General features: G+C 50.4%; 10 protein-coding genes across 10 annotated transcripts; 7 read left to right on the top strand and 3 right to left on the bottom strand.

Annotated features, from left to right (window-relative positions):
* Window positions 1-432: 432 nt before the first annotated feature.
* BDV14DRAFT_198403 (alpha/beta fold hydrolase) lies at window positions 433-750 on the top strand (the record flags this gene model as incomplete). The annotated part of the gene is made up of 1 exon (XM_073772939.1): window positions 433-750. The coding sequence occupies one exon, from the start codon at window positions 433-435 to the stop codon at window positions 748-750; it is 318 nt and encodes a 105-aa protein (XP_073629901.1).
* Window positions 751-997: 247 nt separating this feature from the next.
* Window positions 998-2010, bottom strand: BDV14DRAFT_198402 (SDR family oxidoreductase; the record flags this gene model as incomplete). Its single annotated transcript, XM_073772938.1, has 3 exons — window positions 998-1093; window positions 1160-1692; window positions 1752-2010. 3 exons carry the CDS (start codon window positions 2008-2010, stop codon window positions 998-1000), a joined length of 888 nt encoding a protein of 295 aa, XP_073629900.1.
* Window positions 2011-3202: 1192 nt separating this feature from the next.
* On the top strand, window positions 3203-4991 carry BDV14DRAFT_170396 (DUF3431 domain-containing protein). The gene has a single exon (XM_073768197.1). The coding sequence runs from the start codon at window positions 3255-3257 to the stop codon at window positions 4380-4382; it is 1128 nt and encodes a 375-aa protein (XP_073629899.1). The 5' UTR covers window positions 3203-3254; the 3' UTR covers window positions 4383-4991.
* A 1006-nt stretch (window positions 4992-5997) lies between these two features.
* BDV14DRAFT_33641 (copper amine oxidase) lies at window positions 5998-8593 on the bottom strand. Its single transcript, XM_073776574.1, has 4 exons — window positions 8176-8593; window positions 7543-8122; window positions 6579-7490; window positions 5998-6493 (listed from the first exon to the last, which is right to left on the bottom strand). The coding sequence occupies exons 1-4, from the start codon at window positions 8479-8481 to the stop codon at window positions 6297-6299; spliced, it is 1995 nt and encodes a 664-aa protein (XP_073629898.1). The 5' UTR covers window positions 8482-8593; the 3' UTR covers window positions 5998-6296.
* Window positions 8594-9136: 543 nt separating this feature from the next.
* BDV14DRAFT_198399 (uncharacterized protein) lies at window positions 9137-10463 on the top strand (the record flags this gene model as incomplete). The annotated part of the gene is made up of 11 exons (XM_073772937.1): window positions 9137-9248; window positions 9295-9333; window positions 9388-9426; window positions 9478-9517; window positions 9571-9631; window positions 9679-9721; window positions 9772-9826; window positions 9882-10049; window positions 10100-10151; window positions 10215-10241; window positions 10311-10463. 11 exons carry the CDS (start codon window positions 9137-9139, stop codon window positions 10461-10463), a joined length of 789 nt encoding a protein of 262 aa, XP_073629897.1.
* Window positions 10464-11103: 640 nt separating this feature from the next.
* On the top strand, window positions 11104-12365 carry BDV14DRAFT_188599 (3-isopropylmalate dehydrogenase; the record flags this gene model as incomplete). Its single annotated transcript, XM_073771084.1, has 3 exons — window positions 11104-11581; window positions 11650-12079; window positions 12149-12365. The coding sequence occupies 3 exons, from the start codon at window positions 11104-11106 to the stop codon at window positions 12363-12365; spliced, it is 1125 nt and encodes a 374-aa protein (XP_073629896.1).
* A 380-nt stretch (window positions 12366-12745) lies between these two features.
* BDV14DRAFT_33608 (uncharacterized protein) lies at window positions 12746-14005 on the top strand. The gene is made up of 4 exons (XM_073776573.1): window positions 12746-13495; window positions 13556-13658; window positions 13709-13781; window positions 13843-14005. The coding sequence occupies exons 1-4, from the start codon at window positions 13079-13081 to the stop codon at window positions 13967-13969; spliced, it is 720 nt and encodes a 239-aa protein (XP_073629895.1). The 5' UTR covers window positions 12746-13078; the 3' UTR covers window positions 13970-14005.
* Window positions 14006-15199: 1194 nt separating this feature from the next.
* On the top strand, window positions 15200-15661 carry BDV14DRAFT_198396 (uncharacterized protein; the record flags this gene model as incomplete). Its single annotated transcript, XM_073772936.1, has 2 exons — window positions 15200-15570; window positions 15625-15661. 2 exons carry the CDS (start codon window positions 15200-15202, stop codon window positions 15659-15661), a joined length of 408 nt encoding a protein of 135 aa, XP_073629894.1.
* Window positions 15662-16647: 986 nt separating this feature from the next.
* On the bottom strand, window positions 16648-18135 carry BDV14DRAFT_207729 (MFS general substrate transporter; the record flags this gene model as incomplete). Its single annotated transcript, XM_073775208.1, has 1 exon — window positions 16648-18135. One exon carries the CDS (start codon window positions 18133-18135, stop codon window positions 16648-16650), a length of 1488 nt encoding a protein of 495 aa, XP_073629893.1.
* Window positions 18136-18478: 343 nt separating this feature from the next.
* BDV14DRAFT_198394 (Alpha/Beta hydrolase protein) lies at window positions 18479-18868 on the top strand (the record flags this gene model as incomplete). The annotated part of the gene is made up of 1 exon (XM_073772935.1): window positions 18479-18868. One exon carries the CDS (start codon window positions 18479-18481, stop codon window positions 18866-18868), a length of 390 nt encoding a protein of 129 aa, XP_073629892.1.
* Window positions 18869-18906: the final 38 nt, after the last annotated feature.

The following is an 18906-nucleotide window of genomic DNA, read 5'->3' as shown; positions in this document are numbered from 1 at the left end:
GTAATGCTTAAAAACGACCGCATGACCGAAGCTTGGATAACTCCACGGCCAGGTCAGGGAATTTCCACGGGGCCTCGGGCCCGGAATCATGAGTCAAGTGCCCGACTTTCTAGCTATCAATAACTCATCTACCCGGGTCCGGACCTCGGGAAGGACCTCTGATCAAGTCTCCACTGGGATTTGAAATTGCCTATATACGCTTTGGAGCAAGCAGTCCATTGCCTTTGGTCTATGTCAACCATCTTCGTGGTAGCATGGACATGCTCGATCCGCTTTTGTTCAACAGCATTGCTAAAAGCCGGCAAGTGATTGTCTACGATAGTACAGGTATCGGGCACAGCAAAGAAACCGTGCCGGATTCTATTTCCGACATGGTCGCGATCCTCGTCAACGTGCTCGCTGCGCTTGGAATTCCAAAGGCCTATTTCATCCATGGGTGGCGGCATTGTACAGTATCTGGCATATACGTCAGAAGGCATAGCCTACCGGGGCCGGGCTCAGTCGCAGCTCACTGCGATTCTTAAATTCACCATGAATACTAGCACGTTCGATGGGCTGACAGACGTCAAAGCGCCGGTTCTTGTGACCAACGGTCATACAGACATTATGTCGCCCACTTCAAATAGTTTCGTCTTGCAGCAGGAGATCCCAGATGCCCAGCTACATCTTTACCCTTACGCAGGGCACGGGAATCTCTTCCAAGTGCCGGAGCTTTACGCAATGTACCTTGAGTTGTTCTTGAACAATTGAGTCTGTTGGAATTGCATCAATTCCGTTATTATATCACATCTGTCTGCTATTTGGTAGGCAGTCTCCACGTGTCGAGTGTCGAGAGCATACGTTGTACAAGATGGCGTTATGTAGTCAAGTCTCATATCGCTCGGAGGAAGCCGTTGATGCAATGGCTTTTAGATAGATTACTTCGCTTCGCCCTAGGTGAGCACAATCACCATCCAGATGATTCTTAATTTCAATCAAGGATGGTAAAAAAGAGCGGTTATTTTGTCTTCTGGCGATCCTGTTCGGACCTCTCCGCTGTACGGATCTTGTTGGTAATATCCGGCATGTGGGCAAGAGGAGCAAGCAACGTATCCTGGATGTGGGTGTTAGCGAAATTGAATGGCAGTGGCTCTTCATGGAATGACGGGAAACGGCCCACCCATATAGTCGGCCAGCCAAATGATGAAGCCAGCCAGGTAATCAAAGCCCCTCCTCCTGACCAAAGATGTTTCTTAGGGCTTGGTCGGATCGCGTTGTTGACAACGACCTGGGCATAGGAATTGACATCCATAGCATTTTTCTCCACCTCATTCCCAGCCAATGCTGGCTCGATCACATCCTTTGCAGGAAAATAGAGAGAATTCTCGGGTAGATGTGGTGCAGTTGCAAGGTTGTCGAGGAACTTTGTTCGAATAGCACCAGTATTGACGAGGATTGCGCGGACTTTCCAAGGAGCAAACTCAATACGCATTTGGTCGGTCAAAATAGCAACTGTAGCCTTGCTTGCATTGTAATATCCTGACCATGGGAATGGCATTTTCCCAAAAACCGACCCAATGTTAATGATCGTTCCTTGCGAGGCGATCAAAAGTGGCGCAAACGCCTGAGTGACGGTCACGACAGCAAAGACGTTAACATCAAACATCTTCTTGGCGACTGACACATCCGAGTCCAATAAAGGCATGCCGTAACCTATCGATAATGATCAGCTTTTTGTTGACACAAGTAAGCGAAGCCGTGAGAGTAGGTACCTGTGCCCGAGTTGTTAACCAAGAAATCTAAATATCCACCCGTCGCAGCCTTCACGGTTGACACTGCTTCTTTGATTGACGTCTCGTCGGTTACATCTAGCTCTACAATGTCGAGTCCCATTCCCTTGAGGTGATGGACTTTGGCGGTATTCCGGGCGCTGGCGAAAACTCGAAAACCCTTCTTGTGGAAGGTCTGTGCTAGAGCGTCACCTATGCCACCTTCACTGCAACCCGTGATGAGAACTGTCTTCTGACCCATGCTTGCGATCAATGCTTTGTAGTCCAACTTGGAAGGTTTCTTTGAAAAGCAAAATATTGAAAATTCCAGCAAGATAGGTATGATACATAAGTAATCCTAATCAAGGAGTGGAAGGAGGGGATGGGCCATCTGTACGGGAACCCCATGCGTACTGTCCCTCCGCAGATAACCAACTAATGCGTTCATCAGAAGCTCAATCTAACGGAAATCATCCACTGCAGGCTTGATGACGTGATATTCCCGGTTCCATATTTCGGCTAAGGAAAAAAAAGGGTTAATAGGGAGCATTCTCCAAGAAGAATTAATGATTAGTGATATTCCCGGATTGTTACGAATCGTACAGGCCCAGGGGAAGGAGAGGGGCAGAATGACGTCTGTATCGGCTACACGCACGTAGCCTACTAAGGAACGGATGCCTTTAACGATAGGGCTCAATTCTATTGCTTCGATAGGCTCTTCTTGACGATGTCTTGTTTTTATCTGTTGAGGGATCGAATCCTGACAACCAGAATAGAAGCCCTTACTAAAGAGGGTTGACCCTTTTTGGTCCAGTGGCAAAATTCGATAGTTATGGGCCCGGTTCCTCAGGCCTCGAGAGCCTAGTACAATCCAGCTTGACCATAGTGCTTCCCTCGCAGGTCGAGCTGTTCTTGAGCAGACGAGACGAACTCGAATCACACCTAAAAATGCTCGAATTTACCCTGTAGGCTAACCACTGAGTCGCCCATAATTCCCATAATGCAGCGTGTAAGGTCTTTGCACACGTCCCGACCACAATATATATAATTGCACACTGATGCAGACGGTGGAGGAACCCTCATTGAGATAAGCGGGAGATGAACATAACCTAGCGTCTATCTCTGAAGATTCATATTCCGTTTCGCCCACTGTATAGGTGCCGGATAATCCTGTTTACCACAGGACATGAGATGCGAGAATGGGTAGTGTCATTAGTGCTAACAGGCTGTCTGGCACGGTACTATAGAGAGAGATTCAACTCTATAGAGCAGACAAACGCTTAGAGTTACAGGGTCTGATACCAAGGCTTATAGTAGTTCTTCAGAAATTGAACCCTGAAGACGAAGCAATGCTAAGAGTGTCTCGGCTGATGGCGATTGGCTGGTGGACAGTACATTGCGGGGCCTGGCTAAACCCGATACATCCGGGATATCTCCAGCTCAGCCTGCTCTCTCTCTCTCCGGCTTCACCTGCGGAATAAAATGCCCAGCAGGTGAACGCCCCAGATGAACCGACGCACCAGGCGGACGGTCACCCACCTCGCCGTTTTTATCGGCATCCTCACCCTCCTCATCCTCCTCAACACTCCCCCCTCCACCAGCCGCACCTTCGCATGGTCCAAAATCCGCTACCAGAGCGCTGCCCGCTCCCTTCCCGACACACGCGGCCGCTGCCCGGGTCTCGCCAAATCGAACAAACCCGCCCTCGTCGTCTCGCACGTGTCTACCGACGGTGATACAAATTGGCTTACGGAGTCGGATCTTGCGAAGAAATACCATCTTTGCATCTACGAGGTTGACGCCGACGCCGACGATGGTTCTTTCTGGTCGACACCGACCCTCCGCGTCCCGGCTAATCGCGGCCACGAGGCAATGGCCTACCTCACTTTCCTGATCGATAACTACGATGATATCCCCTCCTCCGGCGGCGTCTTCGTCCACGGAAGCAGATGGGCCTGGCACAATGACGCGCCGGACTACGACAACGCATACCTTCTCTCGAACCTCGATGTCGCGTCCGCGTTAGAACCAGCGGGATACCATAACTTGCGATGCGATTGGAGTGTTAGTACCTGCTCTTCAGGATATACACCACAAGGAAGCTATCAGGTCAAGTTCCAGTCGACGGTTGACCCCTTCGATGCGCGGGCCGCGTCGGATGCGGCCCTGCCAAAGGCGCTGGCTGCTATATTTGGTGGGAGTGCGGAGCAAATGCTCAGTCGGCACGAGACTGTGCGCTCGCAGTGCTGCGCGCAATTTGTCGTTTCAAGGGATCGCGTGAGAGCGCATTCGCGTGACGAGTATGTTGCGTTGCGCCAGTGGTTGCTGGATGGGTCGGAGCCGGTGGATGCGAGGACCGCAAAGGCATTGCGCGACCGGGGTGTTGCGCCAAAAGATGATCGCGTTGCAGGACGTATCATCTCATACATCTGGCACATCCTGTTCCTGGATGTCGGCAGCGGTGATGGTGTTGATCTGGGTGTCCTCAATCAGGCAGCTTGTCCGTCAGCGGAGGAGTGCTATTGCAAGCTGTATGGACGATGCGGGCTAAATTGTAGGTCGCCGGCCAGCTGTCCTGGACAGTATAGAGTACCATCCGACTACAAGGTCCCGAAGCATGATAAAGAGGTTTGATCCTCTCTGTACGATCACGATCTGAAGATTACCTACCTACTTGCACAATATCAGACCATCCATAAACAGTGCGGCACGGAAATAGGACCCGTATATCAGACCTGAAGGGCTGACTGAATCCTCCCATACCCTTGCGATAAGCTTGCGAGTGACCTCAGACTCCAGAGGCTGCGTATAGAACTAGGACCCGGTCGCTCCTTCCCTTCCTGTTATTAGACGCTCTTTCCTCCGGAGGACTCCTCGCCGAGTCGTGCCTTCCTTGACGGGAGGTAATCGCTCCTTCCGTATTCTGCATATCATTCAGTAAAATGGCAGATACGACCGGCAGTGGACCGAGCACCATTCTTTCCCATTAAGGACCCCGTCGCGGGCAACCAGAATATACGAACTGGAATTCAATAGCTTCTCCTATGACAAACCTTCCAGCTTAAAAACAGCAGAATGGATGGTTCCCGGTTACCCGACCCACTCTCGTATCATCTGCTACCCATCTATTCGTACTTTTACGCGCCTGCGGTGGCTGCTTTGGATTCGCAATCCTTGTCACTTACGCTTAGACACCGAGAGGATGAGGGCATGTTTGCTAGGCGCAGCGAGCGCTCCCCGACCATTGCTTTTGTGCTCGAGATCAATGGAGATCATTGCCTGCTGAAGGTTAAACTTCAAGGTAAACGCCTGTTGTTGCACAGCGTGACCTGGATGAGGCCTACTTTTGGCCGATCCGAAGAGACGCCTCATCTGACTAGGGGATGCAACTGACTGAACCATAGACTTTCTATTCTGGTCGATGACGCTACATCTTGCTCGTTAACTCCTCGCAACGAAGAGCTATCGCATTCTTGATTTTGACAAGTCTTCGCTGCGCATAGGACTCTCGATGCAAACGGCCGACAGTCAAGGTTGCTGCGATGTATCATGTCCGGCTTTGGGTCCTTGGCTTTGACTATTTTCACCCGGCTGAGACTGAGGCAATTATGCCGATTTTCCTTGTATCCGGAAATACTTTGCGGAGTTTGGTCAGTTGATATCCGGCCCTCGACAACCCTAAAGGTGTCGATTACGAACTCAGCCTGTAGCTGTTCATGCCTTGTTTCCACTGCAAATAAGCAGCTATAATGTGTCTAGAGCTATCCTTTTTCTACAACAGCGTTGGTGATGGAGAGATTAATATCCGGCGCCTACATACCAGCTGGTTACCGCATCGGAATTAACCCGGTAGTCGTGCAATACGACAAGGATGTCTTCGGCGACAATGCGGACGAGTATAACCCCGACCGATGGTTAAAGGGCGAAGCGGACGTACAACGTATGCACAAAGCCACGTTTTCTTTCGGTGGTGCTGACGACGGGTGTTTTGGGAAGAACGTAAATAGCCACCAACCCACCCTCTTCATGATGCTGATTACTGGCTTGCCTGGATGGCTCTCTGTCTGGTCTACAAGACTATCCCTTCTGTCCTGCGCAACTTCGAGATTCAGCTTGCTAATGGCAGGGAGACGCCAAAACGGAACTTTTGTTTCAAATTTGTTGCGTGATGTACGCGTTCGGTTTAAGGTTAAAGGGCGTGATTCGGAGGGGGTTATGGCTTGACTAAGAGGATAGTATTCATGGGACTGGGAAGGGTAATGTGGGAGTTTCATAAGTAGTAACGATGTAAATGGTTTGTCCTCTATTGAATCAATCGATAATCGACATGTAGTGTAATGCATTCTCTCATGTCGTCGTAGCTAACATCCCTTAGTTCGCAGCGCAAATACAAATAACCTATTCTGCGCACTGAAACTAGCCAGGCCGGTCATCAAGACACTCCGCACAGTTCCAATACCAACCGAGTATTCATGAAACCTTCACCTCTATCCCCTTCCACTGTGCTCTTCCCCGTTCTCTCCACTGCTCGACACTGAACTACCGGTCCTACAACTTCGTCCCCGAACAACAGGCAGACCCAGAATCCGGATGCAGAACACTCTGGTTAAACGCCTGGTTCGAAGGCGGGACATCCAGCGCCGGATTCTTCGTAAAGAACCCATCGGGCTTAAGCATAACGCTAACCCTTTCCACGGGCATAACGGGGAAATCTTCGATGCGCGGGTTGTGCGTTAGGCCGAATGCTGCGATATACACGTTAGCATTCATTCAACACCAAGGAATTTAGAAAGGGAAGGATGGATAAAAGTGGAGGCGGGGGTGGCTTACTATGCCAAAGCACCAAGTCCTCTCCCTGCACACCCTCATCTCTAGCAGCCCACCCCTCAACACCCGTGGAGTTCCTAGACTGATTCGTGAACTCCCCACCCGCAAAAAGTTCGTCGTCGCGGTACTTCGTCACCCAGATCGGCTTGGTAGCAAAGACAGCCCTCTTCTTCCCGAACGATTTCGGGTTCGCCAGGAGCATCTGGCTCGGCTGTGCCATGAGTTTATACGAGACAGGCTTGTACGTTATCGGGTTAATGTTGTCGTCATTGCGGATCTTGAAGACGCGGTTCCTTGAAACGTCGAGGTCAGCGGAGGTGGAGTTTTTAATGATCGTTTCGGATGTCGTGTACCCGACTAGGTACGGGTTGTTTTCGTCTTCCGGGAGGGGGATACTGTCCTGGTAGATGACTGTATTCTTGTACCCGTCTATCGCGGGGTCAATACGTAGACTGAACATATGCTGGTGGAAGGGCGCCATTACGCCTGGTCCGACATTCGTTCCCCATGGTACAGTCGTGCCAGGGATTTCATTGTCAAATGGCACAGTAGATAAGATCCCCGTTGCACGAACTTCCAATTCAACGTTCCCCGCCTGATCCAGTATCCAAGCGAAGATGTACTCGTAGTTCGCGACCGTGCAGATCATCTGCACGACGAGCTGGCGGTTTCTGATTGCTGTTGCGGCGCCGGTGCGGTAGTTTGTGTGCTTACTTTGCAGGCCCGCGTCTTGCTCGTGGAGACAGATGACGTTTTCGAGGTGGATGGGGGAGCCCTTTGTGTCTGTGCGGAATCCCGAGAAGTATTTTATGTGGCCGAGGCAGTCACAGCCCAGTGAGAGTTGGTTGGCGGTTATGCCGAAGCCGACGTCGCCTACGTCGAAGGCTTGTTTTCTGTGGAAGGGGGCGCGGGGGTCTTTCCTGTTAGTTCTGAATTTCATGGACAGCGAGGGGGGAAGGATGCTTACCTCCGTAGGGAACGGTCATTTCAGACATGGAAAGCCGATAGAACACGCTCCTGTTGTCGTAGGTGAGGTTATGGAGGACCATACCCTCGCGGCTGTTGAAGCCAACGTGGAACTTCCACTTTTGCCAGGAGACTTGGTTGCCCTTGACATTGAAAGATGGACCCTCAGGCTGGGATACAATCAAGGGCTTAAGGTCCTGCCTAAGCGGATCCGTCAAAAGATCATGTGCATACTGAATCGTCTCAACGGGTTTCCACGGCGTCGTCTCAGTGGTACTCGTATCGCCCGTGCTAGGCAAATAATCGATGCGCACAAGCTCATGCGTAAGTCCATCAAAGACAGGCGAGAATTTGCAGGGAATAGAGTAGTGGTTGTTCTCAGGGTGATCGGTTGCAACGATGTACATGTAGCATTGGAATAGGCGGCGTGACTCGTTCTCGTCGTCGCACCCGTAGATCCAGGGGTCGTTGCAGACTGTGTGACCGGCTGGGAGCTCAAGCTTTGCGATTTCGGCTTTGACGGCCGGGTGCGAGAGGCAGAGTTGTTCTATGGCGATCATTTCGTCGACATCGACGGGACCCTGCAACAATATTAGTATAGTTGAGAGGTCTGACTTTGGAGGAGTAAATATACTTGAATCTCCTTCGGCAACTCCTTAACATAGACAACACTCTTGGTATCAGCATTAAGCAGCGCCTTGAAGAAGGCCCCCGTGTCCAGTCGATGAAAGAGGGACTGCAGGAGACGAGTGGGTTTACGCGGAAGTGGCTTCCCCAGTCGCTCTGCCTCAATATACGGCACAACCTCGGTCTTGATAGGCTCCTGCATGTCAATCTTCTTGTAGCGAAGGGAGACATTGGGGAAGGAGGCCTGGAGAATCTTGGTGGCGAGGGTGATTTCCCCCGGGGTGATGGGGTCGAAGGGGTGGAGGGTGCTCATTTTGGTGTTTGGGAAGGAGGGGAGATTGTCTGGATAAAGAAGTTGAAGGAAAACTTGAGAGAAGTAGAGGTTTAAGTATGTGTCTTTGTCTTTATCAGCCCCTCACCTGGTGGATTGATAGATAGAGATACCTGCATGCACTTGTTGGAGGTGGACGTTGGGTTGTTCTGATTGGCTCGGCGTGTCTTTTGCTTTTTATGGTTAGCGTCATGACACAGCTGATAACGTTCTCATCTTATCGCATACTGCTCTTATCGGTTTGATAAGCATGGGGGTTCAGGCTTCAGCAGAGAGAGTATGAGGTTCTGTCATCTAACACCCGGTTGTTTGACACCTTACCGTAGGTATGGGTTTGGTAAGATTGGTAGGCGTGATGAGACAGCTGGTCCACTACTAGCTCCTAACTCCATCGTCCCAACGCTCCTTCCTATACCGCGGAGGGAAAGAGTGACCATGGACCTCAGACATATGACCTCCTACGGACTTCGTGCTCTTCTCTCGTTCATGACTGAAAATAGCACAGGTTCTTGTATAAAAGATCTTCATATCCCAATTTTTTAGGCCTCTAAAGAAGCTGCCATTTACTTCATCAACTACACCGACGCAGTTTCGAACAATATTCCCTTCGTTTTTCGACCCTACCTGTCTAACAAACATGACAAGGGATGACTACCGGGGTGGAAACTACCGCCTAGAACGGAGGCACTTTGACGATAACCGCGTGCGTCGTGCGCGAAACCCCCATCCAAGTTACGGCTACCTTCATGGTATGTGAGCACATCCACTTAGACCGTATCGAAGTTAATTTTGAAGGGCCAATACCGACGAGCAATTCGTCTTTCTGGAAGACTGGTAGGCATGACTTGGGCTGGCACGCTAAATCCTGCTAATATTGACCTGCCACAGTCGATAACCACGGTCCGGCTGCGGCCACCTTCCATGCGAGTGAGCACTGCATACTACAATCCCACAGTCATCGAAGCTGACAGATAACAGATAATGGACGATCTGTAGTGTCACAGATTTATGCTTTAGTGTGAGTCATCACAACTTCTGACATGTGCTGTGTGCTGTGTGCTCAAATGCCAGATGCGATGTTGATTTGGGGTTCGGAGGGATGTGCGGGCAGGTCTTCGCCAACAGCCAGGAAGTAGTTGTGAGCCATTTCTCCATTTGAGGTATACACTAATTCTGTAGTTTTGCCAGCACATTGAAGATGAGCATCTTAAAAAGCATGGTGGTAAGTATCTGCATCGAGACACGACTTTTAGCGGAGCCTGATGTGACCAGTTGACAATGGAGATACCGAAAGGCTTACGAAGGATGAGATTGTTTCTGGACAAAAGTACTGCACCCAATTCCCCATAAACCCCCCAGTTACAGCGCGCTAACTTACTTAGTGCCTTGAAATATTGGGTTTTAAGCCGCCGCTGGCGCAAAGCGCGTTATAAGAGTGAGCCAGGGTATGCTACCTTTGCCATTTCTTGGAAAGAGACCTTGACATTTGCTAGACGGGGCCCAATTGGAGGGTTCTTAGATATTTTCGCTACCGCCTGTGAACGGATTGCGTAGGGGCGATCAATCTGAGAAAGACAAGCGGCAAAGCTGATTCAAACAGTCGCAATGATCCCTCGTTCGCTGAAAGATGGGGTCGAGAATTTCATCGTCCGGTACGTTCCCACTCATTGTCACAAGGGCCGTGACTGTACTAACCCTACTTGTTTTCCTCTCAGCTGAAATACAAACCAACAAATGGCCCGGTATGTTCCGAATTTTTGCATCATGTTTATAGTTGGTTTCGTTCATCTGGTCTAACACTGAGCTCCCAGATATATTATCAAAAAACCTCTGTACCTCCCCCGGCTCTTGATCTGGGGCCGCCAATTCGAAAGATTCATCAAGCCACATACAACGGCCCACCAGGATCACCAAAATTCATCAACCCTCGGGACAACCCCTGCATCGACTCGTTCAGCGGCTGAGAAAGCACGCTCCAAGCCAGCTCGAATAAGCGCTCGCAAGCCAGTGTCCCAGCCGCCAGTTGAGGACAATTCAAAACCAAACCTCCTGGTCTTCGCTATTGAAATGATTTGTATCACAAGATAGGGCCTTGATCCGGCTCCGCAGTAGATAAACACTCGCGAGAACAGATAGCTTATTACACTGACGTTATAGCCCAAGGGAATTTCGACTGCCCGCTCTTTCAAAGTAGTCGTTATTCTAGCTTGGGCAGTAAGGTACATATCTACCTAAGAAGAGATAACTAATTCATGCCACTATAGCAGCACAGCAATATCGGGCTCCGCATCCAGCACTGTGCGGGGTACCCCAGTTATCCGATTCGTGGACCAGTCACAACTTTTTATGGATGATAGTAAGCCCTATCAAAATATGCGATTCAACGCGTGGAGAATCGCATCCCCAGACTACATACAACCGACACCTCATCGGCCAAAGTCCGGGGCCCCCTTCCCCGCATTTCGGCCAGAACGCCGACTGCCGATGGAGACTGTTTTTATAGAGTACAAACCTATCTACCTACCACTTCGCACTCAATTGAACACTTCTCTACTGAATATACTCGCCGTTAAATATTACTCCGAAAAGAAACCCAAAACCACCATGACATCCCCAAAAACCCACTCCATCCTCGTCCTCCCAGGCGACGGCATCGGCCCCGAAGTAATGGCCGAAGCACTCAAGATCCTCTCCCTCTTCAACACGCCCCAACAAACATTCAAAACAACAACCGAACTAATAGGCGGCTGCTCAATCGACGCGCACGGAATGTCCGTAACACAGGCCGTAAAAGAAGCCGCTGTATCCAGCGACGCAGTCCTCTTCGCTGCAGTCGGTGGTCCGAAATGGGACGCTAACCGACGCGGACTCGATGGGCCAGAGGGCGGTCTCTTGCAGGTAAGGAAGGCGATGGACATCTATGCGAATTTGAGGCCTTGCTCGGTTGATATGCCGAGCAGGGAAATTGCGCGGGATTTTTCCCCGTTCAGGCAGGATGTTATTGAGGGGGTGGATTTTGTGGTTGTTAGGGAGAATTGCGGGGGCGCTTATTTTGGGAGGAAGGTTGAGGAGGGGGATTATGGTAACCACTCACCTTCATTTTCATGTTGTGGTATGGGGATGAGGGATGGTTGTTAACTGTCCCCGCAGCAATGGACGAATGGGCCTACAGCACCCCCGAAATCGCACGCATCGCGCGCCTATCCGCAGAACTCGCACTCCGCCATGACCCCCCCTGGCCCGTAATCTCCCTTGACAAAGCAAACGTGCTTGCCTCGAGCCGACTATGGCGACGCGTCGTCGAAAAGACCCTTTCCGAGGAATATCCTCAAGTCAAGTTAATCCATCAACTAGCTGACTCCGCGTCGCTGATTATGGCGACGAACCCGCGCGCCCTAAACGGTGTTATATTGGCCGATAATACCTTTGGCGATATGGTTTCTGATCAGGCGGGGAGTCTTGTTGGGACGTTGGGGGTATTGCCGAGTGCGAGTCTGGATGGGTTGCCGAAGACTGGTGAGGAGGGGGGTGGGAAGAGGGTTCATGGGCTTTATGAGCCGACGCATGGGAGTGCGCCTACGTATGTGGCCTTTTCATATTGTTTCCTTTCCATTATGACAAATTGTGCTGATCGTTGGTTGTGTGGTAGTATCGCGGGCAAAAACATCGCCAACCCAACAGCCATGATCCTCTGCGTGGCGCTGATGTTCCGGTACTCGTTTAATATGGAGAGTGAAGCGAAGCAGGTTGAGGATGCGGTTAGGACGGTCCTTGATAAGGGAATCAGAACGTCTGATTTGGGCGGGAATGTAGGAACGAAGGAGTTTGGGGATGCGGTTGTCAAGGCGTTGCAGGGGGAGATCTAGATCGGGCTATCCGCGCCTTATCCCGTCGTAGGTACGGTATCCCGGCGGCATGTTCAGGGGCAGATAGAGAGAATGACGAATTGACGATATGGTGTTTTGCTGGGCGACTGAGCGGGAGAGTAGTAGGAAGCGATTCAGTCTGTAGATGATGTGCTTGATTAGATTGATGATCTGCAACGATAAGGGGTATCTTGTGGTGATGAAGGACTTGGTCATCGACTGGTGAAGATCATGTACTGATTGCTTGGCATTATGACCATATCACCGTCATAGTCCTTTTCAAACTCTTCAGAGTACAGCATTGTATGTAGACCACCAGTAATTATATCCGGAACGTCGGAAACAGAAATTAATTAATTTATTCTGGGGCAAATTTCTTTAATAATAAACCTGAGCCGAAGATAGGTACGTATTTACCTATGCAGTGGGATGAACCCCGATCATAGATGACATCACAGGGCCGACCCACGATGACTTCATACAAGAACAGCACAAGCGTTGCCCTGAGCTTGTTCCCTGGTTCCAAGCCTGCCAACTGTGGAACGGCGAGCTTAGTCCTCCTGGAGATTCGTCATTTCCCATCCCCTTCATCCGTTCTTAAGAAAATTCATATCTCGACTTTGCTTTCTTGAACTTCCTCCCTTCTCCATCCCTTTCCTCCGCCCCAACCATCCCTCACCACCCAACAACACCATACAACCACAACCGCCAACATGACAGTAATATGGGGCCTCGATCTCCACGAGATCCATTGGCGCAAGTTCAAGAGCGCCAACATGTTCAACAGAGCCTACCACCTCCGCCGCACAAAGATGATAGTCTACCAACTCGCCATGATCCTCTGCGTGTGCTCCGAGTCCGTCGGAACAGCCGCTTTCTCAGACTACCTCGACCAGCAATCCTGGGTGCAGGGTCAACATCCCGGTGTGAAAATCCACAACAACAGCTTCATCGGCGCAGCGAGTTATAACGTTTTCGTGGGGATCGCGGTCGCGTTTATTTTTGGCGCTGCGTTCTTCTTTGATCTTTTTTGGCCTGAACGACATGAGTGTAAGCATGTACGGATCTCTTGGAAGATTTCGTCCGTGGTGGTTACAATTATGATGCTTAGTTCGGCTTTGACCATGACGGTTTGTTTACTCCTCTCATACGTGGCTAGTGGTTGATTGATGCTAATGCTTTGGTCTTAGTGCGTCGCTGCCCTTCACGATGCAACCGTCACCGGAACGGACCCCCAAACTGCAGAGACATACAGGATTGAGATGCCCGATCCCAAGAAGAGGCCGTCATACAGTACGTCGCCTATGGTCTATCATACCATTTCTATGCTAACAGTGTCTCAGACTACCGCCACAACCCCAAAGTCGTTGCCGCCGTCGTCCTCGCCTGGCCCGGCTGGGTGTTCTGCGTCGTCAGGTAAGTCGCCACTATTCAACATACATCCCCTTATCCCGCACCTCATACTAACGGTATATAGCACGATAATCCTCTGGAAATCACAAAATCACGACGACAAGCTCGGCCCCAAGTCAAACTACGGCCGAAGCCTGGAAGACGGGTCCTTTGAGAACAAGGAGGCTCGCACTGCTGCTCCGCAGGTTTAATAGATGCATAGCTATAGATGATACGACTGTTATGACTTGACTTGATATTATATTGGGCTCGAAATTGGATACTAGATTGGATTGGATTGGATTGGATACGGATGTTCATCTAGTGTATAATAGCTAGCTTTTCTTTTGTTCTCGTGATGTTGATATAACGCAATGATACCCCGTATTTGTTGTGAATCCTTGACCCTGGGATGAGTATTGCTTTGACCCTGATTTTAGTTTTCCCAGCCCAGCCCCTTTCCCCTTAAGATCAAGACCATGACTCAAACCACGTGCTTGCTGACGCATACTGCACCCACCCCCGTGACGGCATGATTCAGGTCGTCAGGTGAGTCGGCACTGACTACCGAGAGCTAAGGGAACCATGCCCGAACCGTGGATGAAACATAACCCTGCACCTTGATTCCAAGCTTATTCTTGGATGTTTCGGGTTACTATGGTGCCGTCACTGGGTCTTGCAAGGGTGTACTCTGTACTCTGTACACTGTACACTGCATTTATCTCATAGCTGAATCACTTTCTAAAATGCCATGCTTCTAGGTAGACCACTTCAACGTCCCAGTATAGTCAAAGTATCCCGAATGAAGCTACCAATTGACTCTCGCCTCAATATTTAGATATCGACGATGAAAGGATTTTCATGGACATCTGAAACCCAATACAACGGTACCATCGAACGCCGCATCCTCTGAACTTGCAAGGCCAGCACAGCCCTACGCCAAGCTCCCCAAAATAGACCAAGCAGAAAGATCGACAACTCACGATTCCTTGATCCTTCGGTGGTCGGAACATTGCTTATTCGTTGGATCGCAAGGTGATCTGCGATATTGTTGCCTTTATAGTACGAAGCGACCATTAATGGAGGGGATGAAGGTGTCCAAGCTTCAGGTCCTCGCAAGATGTGGGGATAACTACAACGTCCAGCTCGCAAGCCACGATGTATACATATGCAGAGCTTGGGGCTGGGGAGAGACATGTTCGAGATGAGTAAATCTTGCGATGGTACCTGGAGGTGTAATTTATAGAAACGGCTGTTGATGAAGGGGGACGAGGGAAGGTATATAAGGCTCTTGACGACCGAACGAGTATCCTCATCATCAACAGCAAATTCCATCAGATCCAATCTATCAAGCAAACAAAGCAAATCTAATTCAAGTCTTACTCAAACAACTCCACAAACCCCTCTCAATTACAAAAATCTCAAAACCAAACACCACCAAAATGAAGACCGCCATCGCCGCCACACTCTTCGCCCTCCTCACCAGCACCCTCGCTATACCAACCCCTCAAACTACAAACCCCTACCCCGTCTCCATCAGCAACATCTCCCTAAAACACCTAATCGAATCCGACGGGTACGATTTCACATTCCACGCCACGACCCGGGACCTGAACGGGGAAGCAACAGACTCCGTAATCTGTCATACAGCATGGAATAAAGACGGTCCATACCCCGACGCCAGCACACCCGCAGCATGCACATACATCTACTCCTTCTGGTTCCCCTCCGGCGCAGCGGATATTGAGAACTATGAGATTGTGGTGAGGGGACCTGGTGGTGATGCGAGTGGGGTGATTGCGACTGGGCCGAAGTATGTTTGTGGGCCTTATGAGGGGGAGGTGGGGAATATTGATGTTGAGTGTAGGAGTGCGAACGGGGGGGAGTTTTATTTGGAGGTTTAGGGTTGGGTTGATTTTGTCTTGGTTTACTGTCTGGTGCAAGGTATATGTTAGAACGGTGGCTGAGAGAAAAAAAAGGATAGGAAAGTTGGAGAAGACAGCCCGAGGCTGGCTGTGCTGGATAGGCAATTTGCTTGTTACTTGTCATTTGTGCGTTGAAGCTGTTTGGTTTGCTATGCTTCGATCTCTGTCTCTTATGGTACTGTCGCAGTTTTATTTTTTTTGGCTTCTACCTATCTTGCATTCACAGCATTGGAGATCAAAGTGTATATAGAAGGGTACCAATAATGATGATTGTTCATCCCTAATCGCAATCCATTAAGATAAAGCATCTGAACTTGCTACGAAACATCTTATATACAGATTAAATAACAAAATCAAACTGACTGCCCACCGAACTCAGCGGCGTCTCCCCCCTACAAGCCGGACATTTCCCATCAACCTTATCACCCTGGAACATCGAGCACTCTGGGCAAATCACGCTTATGGCCCGATGCCGGCGTACAAGACTCCATGTTCGGACGCATTAAGGCGTTGCGGCAGCGCTAGATGGCGTAGGGGTGTGTGTGCCCGCAGCCGCCCCGGCCGGTGTACCGGTGGAGGAGGAGGTCGCACATTTTTGTTGGGTTGGTGGGTTGTATGCAGGAACAGGTGAGTAGGAGTATTGAATAAGTTAGAAGGGGTTGAAGAACTATTGCGGGGAACATTGGGAATACGGTTGGAGATATGGGAGAATTAAGTGGGCAATCCAAAGTACTACTTATATGGTCATGCCATGGCCTTGTGATTTTACTTTTAGTTTAAGTCACATATCCATACCTTTGTCTTCATGTTACGGAATGGAAGAATGGGAAGGGAGTGAAAGAAGAACTGACGGGAGTTTGTTGTTTTCTCTTTGCTTCTATGAATCGTAGGTGCCACATGCTAGGTACCATACCATACCTACTATAGCCACCTGCGCTCGGGCTATCTCTAGACATTTTCTACCGCTACTGCACATGATCCTTCTCCTCACTCTTCGGAATCCTCACAAACAAAGCACAAACAACCGCTCCCACCATCGCAGCCCCAAAACTAAACCACCAAATAGCACGCAACGAATCCAAATCAAGCTCGTACCCCTCACCCCCCGTAACACCATCACCAATCGTATCCCCCACAGCCGTAAACACAGCAGAGGACAAATTCTGCATCGTAATCAACAAGCTACCAGCAGCACCCTGGAAGGACCGCGGCACGCTCGACGTAATGAATATCGACGCCGCAGCAAAAGACATGTCTGGGCCAAACGTGCAGAGTATAATACCAGGGAAGGACAAAGCCCAGTATATCGTATTTGGCGTTTGCGGGAGAAAAAATACAGGACCGAGGCCAAAGGCTATCATGCTCGACACGAGGATGTAGTGGCCTGGAAGGATATGCAGAGTTTTCGCCACGACCCATGTTGCGAGAATGCCTGCCATAGAGACGGGGATAAGGTAGCAGGCTACTATTATCGGCGGTTGGTTCTGGATAGTTAGGAAGAACCGGACGGCGTAGAACATCCAGGCGCCGACGTACGCGCCGTACCCGAGGAAATAGGAGATCATGAGCGAGATGAAGCCTGGTGTCTTCCAGAGGCGATTGTCGATTAAAGGCCGCGGGGAGTGACACTCAACGAGGTAAAACACGCCGAAGAGAACCACGCCCACGATCACCAGAGCGTAGGTATAGGGCGTCCATGCCGTCGGGCTACCCTGTGTAAGGCCAAAAATCAGGGTCCCGCAAGCACAAACGACAACGATTGCACCAATGAAATCGAAATGCTTCATGGATAGGTTCTCGCCTGACCCGTCTTCGACAAGGGATGGGGGCAGCGCGGGAACTGCCCAGAGGGCAGCGAGCGTGCAGAAGAAGGAGAGTATAGCCGTGGAAGCAAAGACCCAGTGGAGATGAGCACTGAACGCACCACCTTGCAAGGCGCCGATCCCGAAGCCCATTGGGATCATGGCAGACATGGCGGCGAAGACTCTATTCTTGCGCTGCCCGGGTTTGTAAATGCGGCCTAGCATACTCATTGCATTGGACTCGAGGACGCCGACTGCAAGACCCTGCATTGCCCGGGTGACAAAATATAGGATCATTCGTGAGGATGTAGTTGAGAAGGTCCCGATTAAGCTCCAGATGGTCAGCCATATAAAAGCGCCCACTGTTAGCCATTCTGGATTTAGTATATCTGCCAGCGAGCCCGAGACGACCACTGAGACGCCATTTGCGAGTAAAAAGGATCCGATCAGCCAGGGGGACAGCGAGCCGCTGATACCCAGGGCCGAAACCAGCGTGACTTGATTGACGAGCGTGTTGGCGAGAAGAGCGGCGAACAGAAGCTGGCCCATTGAGCAAATGACGATGAATAGACATTCGGCCGTGACTGATGGCAACTCGGGAGGCTTTCCCTGCTCCCTGCGCGTTGCAGTTCTGCTGTCGTCTAATTCCATATCAGTAGTCTTGGTTCCTGTTGATGAAAAGAGGCGATCTGATTCTCGACACAGAAGAATTTCTTTCGTCCAATTTAAATTGAATGTACTTTTTTGTTTCCATATTACTAATGTATTCTCATTGGAATACAGTTTCAATGAGGAACGTAGGTAGGGTCTCCAAGCGTCTCCATAGTCTCCAAAAGCGAGGCTGTATACGGAAAGCTCTCCAACACCACACCAGTCCACCCACCCCATTCTTCAGCCTCCTGCCCTAATCGATGATGTCAGAGCTTCTCTGTCACGACAATGTACATGTCCAAACCACCATCCCCTCAAATCTGAGTATTCAGGAGGATCTAAAATGGACAACGCTACAGAACCTCTCCTTCCGCTTCCTCTACCTCCAGGAGTCCAATCACGATACCTAGACACCGAACCCTGGGGACTGCAATCTCACATCCTCGAATCAACCCCGTCCACGCACCCACCACTCCACCTAGTCCTCTTCATCCACGGCTTCCCAAAACTCGCATACTCCTGGCGCCATGTTCTTCCGCTCGTCGCACGCGCAGGATACCACGCCGTCGCAGTCGACCAACGCGGCCACGGCCGAACGACCTCGTCGCAGACAACAGATCTAAACGCCGAAAGTTTCCGTTCTGCCATCCTCGCGCGGGACATGATCATGCTCGTCCACCCACTGGGGTATAAGTCCGTCAAGTGCATCGTAGGCCACGACACGGGATCCTAACTGCGTCTGCGTGTGTCTTGTTACGATCGGAATTATTC

This window comes from Aspergillus stella-maris (assembly GCF_047715825.1).
Source record: "Aspergillus stella-maris strain CBS 113639 unplaced genomic scaffold BDV14scaffold_16, whole genome shotgun sequence".
Lineage (NCBI taxonomy): Eukaryota > Fungi > Ascomycota > Eurotiomycetes > Eurotiales > Aspergillaceae > Aspergillus > Aspergillus stella-maris.
The sequence above is the reverse complement of the archived record's forward strand: the minus strand, read 5'-3'. Positions and strand labels throughout refer to the sequence as shown.

Bases quoted from the DNA above. Each gene is read 5' to 3' on its own strand.
- BDV14DRAFT_170396 (XM_073768197.1), top strand. From the start codon at position 3,255: ATGAACCGACGCACCAGGCGGACGGTCACCCACCTCGCCGTTTTTATC.
- BDV14DRAFT_33641 (XM_073776574.1), bottom strand. From the start codon at position 8,481: ATGAGCACCCTCCACCCCTTCGACCCCATCACCCCGGGGGAAATCACC. The intron at 8,123-8,175 runs GTATATTTACTC...ATATTGTTGCAG, and splicing joins AGTTGCCGAAGGAGATTCAA to GGTCCCGTCGATGTCGACGA. The intron at 6,494-6,578 runs GTAAGCCACCCC...TGTATATCGCAG, and splicing joins GGACTTGGTGCTTTGGCATA to CATTCGGCCTAACGCACAAC.
- BDV14DRAFT_33608 (XM_073776573.1), top strand. From the start codon at position 13,079: ATGACAGTAATATGGGGCCTCGATCTCCACGAGATCCATTGGCGCAAG. The intron at 13,659-13,708 runs GTACGTCGCCTA...ACAGTGTCTCAG, and splicing joins CAAGAAGAGGCCGTCATACA to ACTACCGCCACAACCCCAAA. The intron at 13,782-13,842 runs GTAAGTCGCCAC...AACGGTATATAG, and splicing joins TGGGTGTTCTGCGTCGTCAG to CACGATAATCCTCTGGAAAT.